Here is a 13566-nt window from a genome sequence, read left to right on the forward strand (position 1 = left end):
CAAGTCTTTTCATTTCTTTTTTCTTTATTCTGCTCTGTGGTAGTTATTTATATTATTTTATTTTCCAGGTCGCTTATCCATTCTTCTGCCTCAGTTATTCTGCTATTGATTACTTCTAGAGAATTTTTAATTTCATTTATTGTGTTGTTCTTCATTGTTTGTTTGCTTTTTACTTCTTCTAGGTCCATGTTAAATGTTTCTTGTATTTTCTCCATTCTATTTCCAAGATTTGGGGCCATCTTTACTATCATTACTCTGAATTGTTTTTCAGGTAGACTGCCTATTTCCTCTTCATTTGTTTGGTCTGGTGGGTTTTTACTTTGCTCCTTCATCTGCTGTGTATTGCTCTGTCTTCTCATTTTGCTTAATTTACTGTGTTTGGGGTCTCTTTTTCGCAGGCTGCTGGTTCATAGTTTCTGTTGTTTTTGGTGTCTGCCCGCAGTGGGTAAGTTTGGCTCAGTGGTTTCTGTAGGTTTCCTGGTGGAGGGGGCTGCTCCCTGTGTTCTGATGGATGAGGCTGGATCTTGCCTTTCTGGTGGGCAGGGCTGCATCTGGCGGTGTGTTTTGGGGTGTCTGTGAACTTAGTGTGATTTTAGGCAGCCCCTCTACTAATGGATGAGGTTGTGCTCCTGTCTTGCTGGTTGTTTGTCATGGGGTGTCCAGCGCTGGAGCTTGCTGGCCATTGGGGGGAGCTGGGTCTTACCGTTGAGATGGAGATCTCTGGGCGAGCTCTCGCCGATTGATACTATGTGGGGCCGGGAGGTCTCTGGTCGTCCAATGTCCTGAAGTCAGCTCTCCCACCTCAGAAGCTCAGGCCTGACGCCAGGCTGGAGCACCAAGACCCTGTCAGCCACGTGGCAGAAGATGAGAGATCATGTGGAGGAGAAATGAGGAATCTCAGCCAATATCCAGTACCCACTGCCACACATCTGAGTGAAGACAACTTGGACCCTCCAGCCACAGTGGAGCCTTCAAGATAACTGCAGATTAAATGATCCTAGGATAAGGACCTCCCAGATTTACAACCATACGACTCAGCAATTCCACTCCTAAATATTTACCTCGAGGAGGAGGTGTGTGTGGAGCTAGCGTCCACAGAACGCTAAGAGACCCGGGTCAAGAGGCATGAAATCAGGGGAAAATCCGAGTTGAGGCTGCGGCGTTGGTGCAGCAGAGGAGCAGCGGTGCCTGCGGCCGCTGAGCAAGCACACAGCTTCACTCTCCTTCACTCACTTTAGTATATTCTCGTGACAACCCATTTTAGAGATGAGAAAACAAGATTTCAATAATCAAAATTTTATTTTGATAAAGAACTAGCTTAACTTTCTAAAAAGGGAAATAAGGAAACGGAAACTAGATCTTTTGTTTTTTTCAACAAATGTGGTTACAAAAAACGTGTGTCAACTTACTGTACTTTCCAAGAAGTTTCATATTACTCTCTGAACATTTCAAAACATTTTCCCAAAGCTTTTTGCCTTGAGAAGAATGTCCAGGGCTAGAATTTTTCTCCAGTTACTGGGAAATCTTCCCTCAGCTGGTACCAAAGTTATTAAAAGCCAATTTCTAGTGCTGTCTCAGTTAAAATCAGAAAAGCAAAATAGAATTTAAACACAAGACAATGCTCTTAAGCAAATTCAGTTGTGGTATATCTTCTTAAAATTTGGACACTTTTCCTTCCCTTTCCCAAGTGGCACCCTTGTTTCCAAGCATTACTGGAATGTATATGTTTGTCCAAGAAATACATCTCAAGCCTCCTATCACTTTCTTTTGTCTTTAAAGACATACAATTACAGGGTCATAAATTAATGTTCATATATTAATTTTCTCATAGTATTAAGACCGTGTCTTGGTTTAGTGTAACTTCCATTTAACACCCATTTTGGAATTGAATGTTAATCTCACTTAGAAAATTATTTGTCCTTTGCCTATAAGATTTTCAATGCCTTCTGTTCACCAGCTCTCTACTTCAGCTCTCCCAGAATATTAAAACCTGCTTTCATACTGATGAAGTTCCTCATGTTCATCAATAATGTTTTTCTGTTTCCTCAAAGCAATGAGTCAGTCTGCTCATTTTCTCTTATAGTAATTCTCCCTCTTTCCTTATTCTTGGCAAAGATAGAGCAAAAAAGGAACATGACATATGTCTCAGGAGTTTTCATTAAATCATATTTCTTTTATGCAGCCACACTCTTCCCATCTCATAATGTCACAAAGAAATTCATTTCCTCTTCCTGGAAAGGGAGTCTACCTTACCATTCTTATGCTTACTTCCTCCAGTGGAAAAATGAGAGATGCCCTCCACAGTTCTTCTGTCATTGGCTCACCCTTGTCTTACCCCAAAAGATTTTTCCTATACTTTTTTTAGTTCCATCAGTATCTCAGTGAGAATGCAACAGTTTTTATTTGTTTTGAATGTAGGATTTACTTCTGCAGAGTGCTATTGTAAACAGTAATTCAGCAGAGCTTCCAGCTGGAAACTAAGCTGTGTTTACTTAAGGAATCAAATATTTTAAGATACTTCAGATGACAATTGAGGAGGAGATGCCAGAAGTCCGTGAGATAAAGAGAAACTTCCAGGGATTTTTCCTGGGAGATCTTACCCTCAAAGAGAGAGTAAAGGCACAGAAGCTTGATCCAATGGTGATGCTTTAAGCCAGAAAGGAGGGTTTGCTCTGACAATAGCATCATTCCTGATATCAGCTTGAACTTGGGCCCAGTCACCAAATGATTCTTATGTGAGGGAGGGGAAGTTAAGAGCAGGATACATAGGGCAACCCAGACAAATCTGGGTTTAGGTCCAGAAACCAATTTCTACTAGCTATAGGACCATGAGAAAATGATCTAGCTTCACCGAGCCTCAGTTTCCCCATCTGCAGAAGGATGAAAGTCAAACTGTTACACATATTTCTGGCAAACACTGGATGTGTAAAGTAGCATTAGGGGCCTGTGTAGCTAAAGTTGCAAAAGGAAAGGTCTTTCCATTGAAATGGAGAGAGCAATAGCATTTAGCTGCATTTGGGCTCTGGAGAATATATCCAAATATTAGGCTGACTTGTCACAGTGAGTGGTACCACAACAATGCCACTGAGAGTGGTAAAGCTGACGTCTAGAAGCAGCAGTGATAGGTGGGCATCTGACAATCACTGGCAGTCAAAAGCTTGAGGATGAGAAACTGGGCTTATAAGTGTATATTCAATATTCCCCTGTAGACTTTGAGAATTATTTGTGAAAGGATTCTAGAGATAAGTTGATTTTGTATATCTAGTTTTCTCACAGTGCATGAAAACAAACATGTTGCATAACACTGGTACCTTCTAGAAAAACCTATGTTGTGATACTTTACACATTCATGTGACACTTTATACCCCATCCACAGGAAGTCCATGACCGGTGGGGAAGACATGTCTATACATAAATGATTACAAAACCAAGGTGATAAAGCCTATGAATGAGGTATAAAGAAGGTATTTATTTAGGACAGAGCAAAAGGGGGCTGGAGAACTCTGTGGGACTAAAGAGTCATGAAATGTCTAAACCTTGGCATGAAAGATAGTTCATCCAATGGGCAAGGAGACAAGGGTTTCCATGAAGAATAAACAGCATGTGAAAAGGCATAGTACATGAAACTGCATGGTCTGTTAGAGGACTGTGGAATGGTGGGACATGGGTGCATTTGGGGAAGTGGGAAATGGAGAGTGGAAAAAAAGAAAACGAGCAGTTTTAACAGGAAAGATACTGAATTCACCTTTAAAAATGCTGAGTGAAGTTGATATGAGTATAGAAAAGTACTTGACCTTTAGTAGGTGTATGTGTCAGAAGTCATCAGCCTATATTTTGTAGTTTAGTGAGCCAATGATTACAGACAGATCCCTGGGTGACACTAGTATAACACAGGCAGGTGATGAAAGAGAAGTCAGTGAAGGTGAGCGAGAAGAAAAGATCAGACGGTAAAAGGAGGGTGTTGAGGGATACTTTTATAGATGTAAATGGAGTAAGACATTTTAAGAAAGTTGAATTAGTGAATAGTATCAAATGCAAATGGGAGGACAAGTGAAAAATTAGATGCAAAATGACTGTGGATTTATCAGGGTAGAGCTTATTAGTGGTGTGATAAGGGGCTGCAAAGTCTTGGACGTCATGATCAATAAGCTTGGCTATGATATATTAGAGTCAGTTAGAACATTACCCCTAAAATGGGGGTGAGGGAGGGATAAATTAGGAGTTTGGGATTAACAGAGACATAGTACTATATATAAAATAGATAAATAACAAGGACCTACTGTACAGCACAGGGAACTACATTCAATATCTTGTAATAACCTATAATGGAAAAGAATCTGGAAAAGAATATATGCATATCACTTTGCTGTACACCTGAAACTAACACAACATTGTAAATCAACTGTACTTGAATAAAAAAATTAAAAAATAAAATAAAATCATACTTAATGGTGAGAAAGAAAGAACATTACCCATAAAATAACATGAGGTCTCATAAATGTTTAAAGTTGAGGAGAATTAAGCTGGCAAGAGGTGATGGAGAGATTGAAGATTTAGGAGCCCAAACACTCTTTAGTGACTGGTCTTATTAAGTGGTCCTCACTGCTACTCAGCAACTCATTTTAGTTTTGCACCTCTCTCCTGTCTCTCAGTCTCTCAATGGCCATTTCATATCTTCCCTTATGTTAACCACTGGACTTCACGTTTACCCTCGCATTCATTCTCTATAGATGTCTTTACCTCACACTTCACAAGGACAATAAAAAACATCAGCCAGGTACCTGTTCTCCTTTGCCTGGATATGTATCGGAAAACGAGCCAATTTCATCAACAAAGTGATAGGGGAAACAGTATCTTAAAGAGAGGTAGAAGTTCCAGTTAAGTCCCCAGCACAGAGCGAGCTAACTTCCAAGAGAGTAGCAATAAGGATGGAGAAGAGGTCTTTAGCACATAAGGAGGAATCCAGAAAACAAAATGAATGGAATGGGGAGGGAAGTCAGTCAAATGAGCCTTGGGGGCTGATAATCAGAGAATATGCAGATCAGAGGTACTGGAGGGGATTCAAATTCTCATCATTAAATTTCTTTCCGGGATTAGACAAGATGGCCACTACAAAGAAGCACACATTTCGTGAAGGAAGGAAGTCTTAACTGGGAGTTAGAGATATGTGTATGGGGGTGGGAGTGAGAAGAGAAGAAAGAAAAGGGGAGGAAAGCCTCCTTGCCCCTCATCATTAGCAGAGAGTCATTTCTAACTCTGAAAAGAAATACTTCTTTTTCAGGGAGAAGTGGGAAGAACACACACCATACTATTTGGTCATTAAATGAATGAAAGAGTTATAGGAATATCCACAACATTTTATTAAGTGAAAAAAGGTGAGTTTAACAAAACAGGGTGTGCACGTGTGTGTGTGTGTGTGTGTGTGTGTGTGTGTGACAGAAGGAGACACACAGACAGACCCCAAATGCTGAGAGAGGCTCTCTAGGAGCTGTGGGCATGGAGGGGATTTCAGAGGCTGATACATGTTTGGTGAGGCCTGAGGCTTATACAATTCCAGGACCTCCTTTAAGAGAAAAAGACACAAATCTGTGAATGCTAATTAGTTACAAAAGTAAATCTTTGTTTAGGGGAATCCAAGCTTAATTAGCTCCACAATAAATCTGTCTCTACATGATTTTTATAGTATTCTCTATGCTTAGTATAGCTTTTCCACAATGAGCATGAATTATTTTAGAACTAAGAACCAAAGCAGAAGTTATGTAAATTTTTTTTTTTTTTTTTCTTTTTGTGGTACGCGGGCCTCTCACTGTTGGGGCCTCTGCCGTTGCGGAGCACAGGCTCCGGACACGCAGGCTCAGCGGCCATGACTCATGGGCCCAGCCGCTCCACGGCATGTGGGATCCTCCTGGATCGGGGCACGAACCCATGTCCCCTGCATCGGCAGGCGGACTCCCAACCACTGCGCCACCAGGGAAGCCCTATGTAAATGTTTTTAATGTCAGCCATGCTCTCTAATTTACTTACATTAGATATCTTTTGAAATGATCATTAGAGACGGTTTCTAATCAGAAGGGCTGCAGAGTTTAAGAGCTTATGTTGTCATTTATGATGTATTTCTAGAAAGTCATGCACAAAATTCCTAGCTTGAGCTTACCCTTGAATTTTATTTGCTTACATAAAGCACTATAGACAAATATCCTAAAACAAGAGGAAAGTCAAAGTCAAACAACTCTAATCAGGGAAACCTTGTTCTTTCATCAAAAAAATGGACGTGAGTTGTGCAGACTTTCGCAACCCAGTGTAAGTGGGTTTACAAAAATGAGGTTAGCGCCTCCCAGTAAAAGAGCTGTCGCTGCAATAAGTGTTCTTTCTTGCGGCTTGAGCTCTGCTTCCCCTGGTATCACGCTGTAAACTGGAAGGAGCTTCTGCTGAGGGTTTCCTTGGTAACAGGAAGTGACTGTGTATGAGAAGTTGGTACTGGTTCACTTTGTCCTCTCAGCCATCAAGGAAGTGCATTACTGTAAATGATTTGGGGACTGTCCCCATGCATTCTTCTCGGTGAACACTCTGCTGAAGGGTGTATTGAGAAACCGCAAAAGAAGATGTTTTCTTACCTTCACAGAACATGGACTTCTGTGACTTGGCGTTGGTCCCGGGGTGACCCCTCCGGGATCAGGAGAAACATTCCTCTCAATCAGATCGCAGATTTTATTATCCAGCTCCATGCTTTCACATCTGCCCAGGGGACATGGGAAAGTCACATTTTACAAAGATAATTAAAAATGATGATAATTTTGTGAATGATGTGGAGGTGTTATTAGTGTATGATACCCCTCTAAAATCTCCAGTTCTCTAATTTCATTTTGTATTCATTAGCTGCTGCCCTTAGAGAACTCTAAAGAGTATTGGAGTTTAATTTTCACTTACTTGCACATTTATTCCAAGTAATCAAGTAAGATACAGACAAGTTTAGGGATTTTCACAGTCTGATAACGATGACCAGAGCTGAGCACTCCCAGTAAGCCTGATGCTTTACATCCATATTCTTATTTAGTGGGTATAACAATGCATTACCACAGTCAGCATTACCTGCGTTATGCAGGTGAGCAAACTCAGACTTAGGAAGTTAATTAACTTACTAATTTACATGAAATCACACTGCAGAACACTGGCAGGACCAAGAGCAGACGCAGATCTGTAGGGTTCTATGGCCTGTCTCTTGGCTATGTTTGCTGTATGTCTTCAGTTAAACTGAGAACAAATCCCTAAGGAACTATCTGCCACCAAATGGAAATTTTAGAGTCAAAGAGTATCTGGAAATTACCTTAAAAAGAACTTAGTCCAACTTGCATCATTTATATGAGAACAAGAATGAATTGCTTACATTCCCAAGACTATTAACAGGTAACATCAAAATTTAAATCAGATTTTCTGACTCCAGTCCATTTTTCTTTCCACTATATCATGTTGGCATGATGGAGAAATCTTCTCATTAAAAACACAATTCAAGGGCTTCCCTGGTGGCGCAGTGGTTGAGAGTCCGCCTGTCGATGCGGGGGCCATGAGTTCGTGCCCCGGTCCGGGAAGGTCCCACATGCCGCGGAGCGGCTGGGCCTGTGAGCCATGGCCGCTGAGCCTGCGCGTCCGGAGCCTGTGCTCCGCAATAGGAGAGGCCACAACAGTGAGAGGCCCGCATACCGCAAAAAAAAAAAAAAAAAAAAGGAAAAAAACCCCCACAATTCAAGAGAAAAATACATTCATTTTGTTATTTTTCTTTACATAGTTTTTTTTTTTTTTTGCCTTCCTCATCATTTTTCTTCCCTTAAAAACAACCCCTTGGAGGCTTCTGGGAAGATGGCGGAAGAGTAAGACACGGAGATCACCTTCCTCCGGGCAGATACACTGGAAATACATCTACACGTGGAACAACTCCTACAGAACACCTACTGAACGCTGGCAGAAGGCCTCAGACCGCCCAAAAGGCAAGAAACCCCCCACGTACCTGGGTAGGGCAAAAGAAAAAAGAATAAACAGAGACAAACGGATAGGGACGGGACCTACACCAGTGGGAGGGAGCTGTGAAGGAGGAAATGTTTCCACACACTAGGAAGCCTGTTCGCGGGTGGAGACAGTGGGTGGCAGAAGGGGAAAGCTTCAGAGCTGCGGAGGAGAGCACAGCAACAGGGGTGTGGAGGGCAAAGCGGAGAGATTCCCGTACAGAGGAGAGATTCCCGCACAGAGGATCAGGGCCGACCGGCACTCACCAGCCTGAGAGGCTTGTCTGCTCACCCGCCGGCGCGGGCGGGGCTGGGAGCTGAGGCTCCGGCTTCGGTTGGATCGCCGGGAGAGGACTGGGGTTGGCGGCGTGAACACAGCCTGCAGGGGGTTAGTGCGCCACGGCTAGCTGGGAGGGAGTCCGGGGAAAAGTCTGGACCTGCCAAAGAGGCAAGAGACTTTTTCTTCCCTCTTTATTTCCTGGTGCGCGAGGAGAAGGGATTAAGAGCTCCAGAGACGGGCACGAGTCGCGGCTAATAGCGCGGACCCCAGAGACGGGCATGAGATGCTAAGGCTGCTGCCGCCGCCACCAAGAAGCCTGTGTGCGAGCACAGGTCACTCTCCACACCTACCTTCCGGGGAGCCTGTGCAGCCGGCCACTGCCAGGTTCCCGGGATCCAGGGACAACTCCCCTGGGAGAACGCACGGTGGGCCTCAGGCTGGTGCAACGTCACACCGGCCTCTGCCGCCGCAGGCCCGCCCCGCACTGCGTGCCCCTCCCTCCCCCCGGCCTGAGTGAGCCAGAGCCCCCCGAAGCAGCGGCTCCTTTAACCCCGTCGTGTCTGAGCGGGAACAGACGCCCTTAGGCGACCTACATGCAGAGGCGGGCCAAATCCAAAGCTGAGCCCCAGGAGCTGTGAGAACAAAGAAGAGAAAGGGAAATCTCTCCCAGCAGCCTCAGAAGCAGCGGATTAAAGCTCCACAATCAACTTGATGTACCCTGCATCTGTGGAATACATGAATAGACAACGAGTCATCCCAAATTGAGGAGGTGGACTTCGAGGGCAAGATTTATGATTTTTTCCCTTTTTCCTCTTTTTGTGAGTGTGTATGCTTCTGTGTGAGATTTTGTCTGTATAGCTTTGCTTCCACCATTTATCCTAAGATTCTATCTGTCCGTTTTATTGTTTTTTAATATTTTTTCTTAATAATTATATTTTTATTTTAATAATTTTATTATATTTTATCTTATTTTATTTTACTTTATCTTCTTTCTTTCTTTTTTTCCTTCCTTCCCTCCTTCCTTCCTCCCTTCCTCCCTCCCTCCCTCCCTCCTTTCTTTCTTTCTTTCTTTCTACTTCTACTAATTCTTTCTTTCTACTTTTTCTCACTTTTATTATGAGCTGTGTGGATGAAAGGCTCTTGGTATTGCAGCCAGGAGTCAGTGCTGTACCTCTGAGGTGGGAGAACCAACTTCAGGACACTGGTCCACAAGAGACCTCCCAGCTCCACATAATATCAAACGGTGGAAATCTCCCAGAGATCTCCATCTCAACACCAGCACCCAGCTTCACTCAATGACCAGCAAGCTACAGTGCTGGACAACCTATGCCAAACAACTAGCAAGACAGGAACACAACCCCACCCATTAGCAGAGAGGCTGCCTAAAATCATAATAAGTCCACAGACACCCCAAAACATACCACCAGATGTGGACCTGCCCACCAGAAAGACAAGATCCAGCCTCATCCACCAGAACACAGGCACTAGTCCCCTCCACCAGGAAACCTACACAACCCACTGAACCAACCTTAACCACTGGGGACAGACACCAAAAACAACAGTAACTATGAACGTGCAGCCTGCAAAAAGGAGACCCCAAACACAGTAAGATACGCAAAATGAGAAGACAGAAAAACACACAGCAGATGAAGGAGCAAGATAGAAACCCACCAGACCTAACAAATGAAGAGGAAATAGGCAATCTACCTGAAAAGAATTCAGAATAATGATAGTAAAGATGATCCAAAATCTTGGAAATAGAATAGAGAAAATGCAAGAAACGTTTAACAAGGACCTAGAAGAACTAAAGATGAAACAATGATGAACAACACAATGAATGAAATGAAAAAGACTCTAGATGGGATCAGTAGCAGAATAACTGAGGCAGAAGAACAGATACGTGACCAGGAAGATAAAATAGTGGAAATAACTACTGCAGAGCAGAATAAAGAAAAAAGAATGAAAAAATCTGAGGACAGTCTCAGAGACCTCTGGGACAACATTAAACGCACCAACATTCGAATTACACCAACATTCGAATTACACCAACATCGAATTGCAGAAGAAGAAGAGAAAAAGAAAGGGACTGAGAAAATATTTGAAGAGATTATAGTTGAAAACTTCCCTAATACAGGAAAGGAAATAGTTAATCAAGTTCAGGAAGCACAGAGAGTCCCATACAGGATAAATCCAAGGAGAAATATGCCAAGACACATATTAATCAAACTCAAAAATTAAATACAAAGAAAACATATTAAAAGCAGCAAGGGAAAAACAACAAATAACACACAAGGGAATCCCCATAAGGTTAACAGCTGATCTTTCAGCAGAAACTCTGCAAGCCAGAAGGGACTGGCAGGACATATTTAAAGTGATGAAGGAGAAAAACCTGCAACCAAGATTACTCTACCCAGCAGGGATCTCATTCAGATTTGATGGAGAAATTAAAACCTTTACAGACGAGTAAAAGCTGAGAGAGTTCAGCACTACCAAACCAGCTCTACAACAACTGCTAAAGGAACTTCTCTAGGCAAGAAACACAGAGAAGGAAAAGACCTACCATAACGAATCCAAAACAATGAAGAAAATGGGAACTTTTTCTTTTCCCGTGACTTTTAGGTTTTACTTTTTGTTATTGTGATTAGTAGTCTGAGTGTGCTACTGGCTATAAGGGGGAGAAACAAACTGCTCAATGAAGAAGTTACTCTGTGTAAATGTGCTTTAGATCCACAAGTCATGGTGTCTTAATTATTTCGTAATTGAGAGCTTTAACAGTTGTGGCTTAAAGAGATAATGGAAGAGAAAAGATTTGCTCACAAAATTTTCAGAGTAGCATCGGCCTCGGGCAAGAGTGAATATTTCTAGAGTTCAACCCAAGGCTATGTGGCTTAATAATTTACATAAATATCTAAAAATGGTCTTTGCATGTCTGAAACAAAAGCCTGGAGGATCGGGATGTTTCTTATAAACATGGACTCTGTTACTGCCCTCTATCTGCATTCTTGGTTGGATCCCTATTTATCTCCTCTCTGCTTTTTGTGATGTGCCAGGTCGCTGAACTGATGCCACATACCCCAGCCAAACCTCTTGTGGCTGCTCCCTGGAGGAACGCGTGGACAGAGGAGCCAGATTGGAGTGGAGATAAGGTACAGCTGCAGGTGCTGTTCAGACGGCGAAAGGTTACAGGTGAGCATAGTTCTGTAGAAACCACATCTTCCTATCCTGCGGAGCTGAGGTTTGGCCATCTTACTGGAACTATTCTGCACCAGTAAAACATTCTTGTTCACAAGGGCAGAGCAACAGATGAGACAGGATACAGCGTCTATAAATACACACTCTTTCGACAGGAGATATTGTGATACGTGCAAACCTTGGCCTTTTTGTCTGGCTGAATGTTAGCCATTGTGCAGTTCTCACCTTAAGTATGGGAGCGTGACAAGACCCTAGATTGCATGAGAGGTTCCAACTATGTATTTCCATAGCAACGTGTATTTCCTACATTAGGCAGCTTATTACACTTGATTGCATGTTTACTCACATGTATCCTCCATTAGATTAGAAACTCCTGGAGGCAGGCACGGGTTTGGCTTGCTTATCATTGTAACTCCAGAGTCTCAGAGTGATTATGAAATGTTTGACAAGAGAACAGATAGTCAAGAACAACTAGGTCTGAGGTCAACAAGGATGCCAGGTAGTCCTGAAGGACGGGGCGCTTGTATTAAAAAGTCACGTGTAGGCTGCTCATCTGTTCTCTCTAGATGCGTTCTCTCCCTGGGATCTATATGATTTCTTCCCTCCTCATCTCAGTAGTCAGCCTCTGGGAGAAGGAGGTGACAAAGTCCTAACAGCTATGGAGATTGTAACAGGGCACACAACTTCCTGCTACAAACCATAGAGCTTTAGGCATCAGCAAGCAGCGTTCTGGAGGGATTTCGGAATTGTGGAGTCCTTCCAAATTCCCTGGAATCAAACCTGTAGTCAGGTTGATGCTTGAGAAGAAATATAAGTCAGGATAAAATCTTGTCCGAGGGCAAGCAGTAAGCATGATTCTCTCCTCTCCTAACAAGTTTTCTGAGTTTTTATTGAGAGAAAAATGACACCGTTTTTAGATCTTAGATCTGCTGGATAGACTGAGCCTGGAACACCAAGGTTTGTTAGGATGTGAGTTTCTCTACTCCAGGGAGCAGGGACCCTGTTGGAGGAACAGCAGAAAGACGAAGAAGTCATGCAAATATTGCTACTCTCCCTACTATTTATTATGGGGTTGAAAACACACAACCTGTATCCTCTAACAGGGATACAGGAGGGACATAGCTTGAGAGCTTTATGGGTCAATAGGGGATAGATTCCTTGGTGTTTTTGTCACTATTTCTTTTGAATATGGCAGACTATCATGAAGGTTCTTCTTTATTTACTTAAAATTCCATTCTTTTGAAGAAGCAGAGACTATAAAAAGTGAATACTCTTAAAGATTCAGGTGATAGGAAACATAATTCCCAACCAGCATTGTGAATAAGTTAAGCCTGTTACCTTAAGCTTGACCTGAAGGTCAAGAAAACCTTCGCATTTTAGCGTTTGTATCACGTGGTTAAAGCTTTTGCACATTGCTCTGCAGAGTAAGTATGCTTATGCTGATTTATTGAAAACAAAATTAAGCTAGCTATACACGCAGAGCAAAGTTATATATTTTATTGTGAATGTTGAATGATGGCAGAGAATGCCAGCCCAAAATATGCCACTTAAGCATAAGGATTATTTTGAACAAAAGATACTTGAAAAACAGCAGATACAAAAAAAAGCATTCTGATCTCCCCTTTTTCTTCCTGAAAACAGGAGATAAAACTCCCTTGTGAAAGATGTCCCCCTATACTAGGAAGAAAGAAGCATTCTTATCAAGGATGGGAAATTAAGACAAAGAGAAATCTGCACAAACAGACCTTGTTAAAATAATTCTTATCTTCCTTTAGCCTCATCATATGTTTCAGTTACTTTTCCCTAATTGTCTTTCTTTGATCAATTTAGTATAAAACCATTGTATACTAGGTTTTGCCATTTCTTTGGGTCTTCATGTCCTAACCTTTTAGGCTCCCATGTCACCAAAAACTTGTTTGTGCAATTTTCTCCTATTAAGCTGTCTTTTCTTGCAGAGCCCATTCAAGAATTTTCCTCCCCTACACTGTATTTGGAAATAAGCATTTCAACAGGAACATTAAGTTATATATTTTACAATTGTATCTATATCAAAAAAGCAAAGTAGATAAATTAGATCTGGTTACACTCATCTGATAT

General features: G+C 42.2%; 1 protein-coding gene across 1 annotated transcript in view; it reads right to left on the minus strand.

Moving 5' to 3' along the window:
• TNIP3 (TNFAIP3 interacting protein 3) overlaps nt 1-13566 on the minus strand; it is an 88486-nt gene that overhangs the window by 40591 nt on the left and 34329 nt on the right. The window contains 1 exon segment of the mRNA XM_065877277.1: nt 6615-6735. Within this exon segment, the coding sequence (XP_065733349.1) occupies nt 6615-6735 (121 nt within the window).

The sequence above is a fragment of the Phocoena phocoena genome, chromosome 5 (genome assembly GCF_963924675.1).
Source record: "Phocoena phocoena chromosome 5, mPhoPho1.1, whole genome shotgun sequence".
Lineage (NCBI taxonomy): Eukaryota > Metazoa > Chordata > Mammalia > Artiodactyla > Phocoenidae > Phocoena > Phocoena phocoena.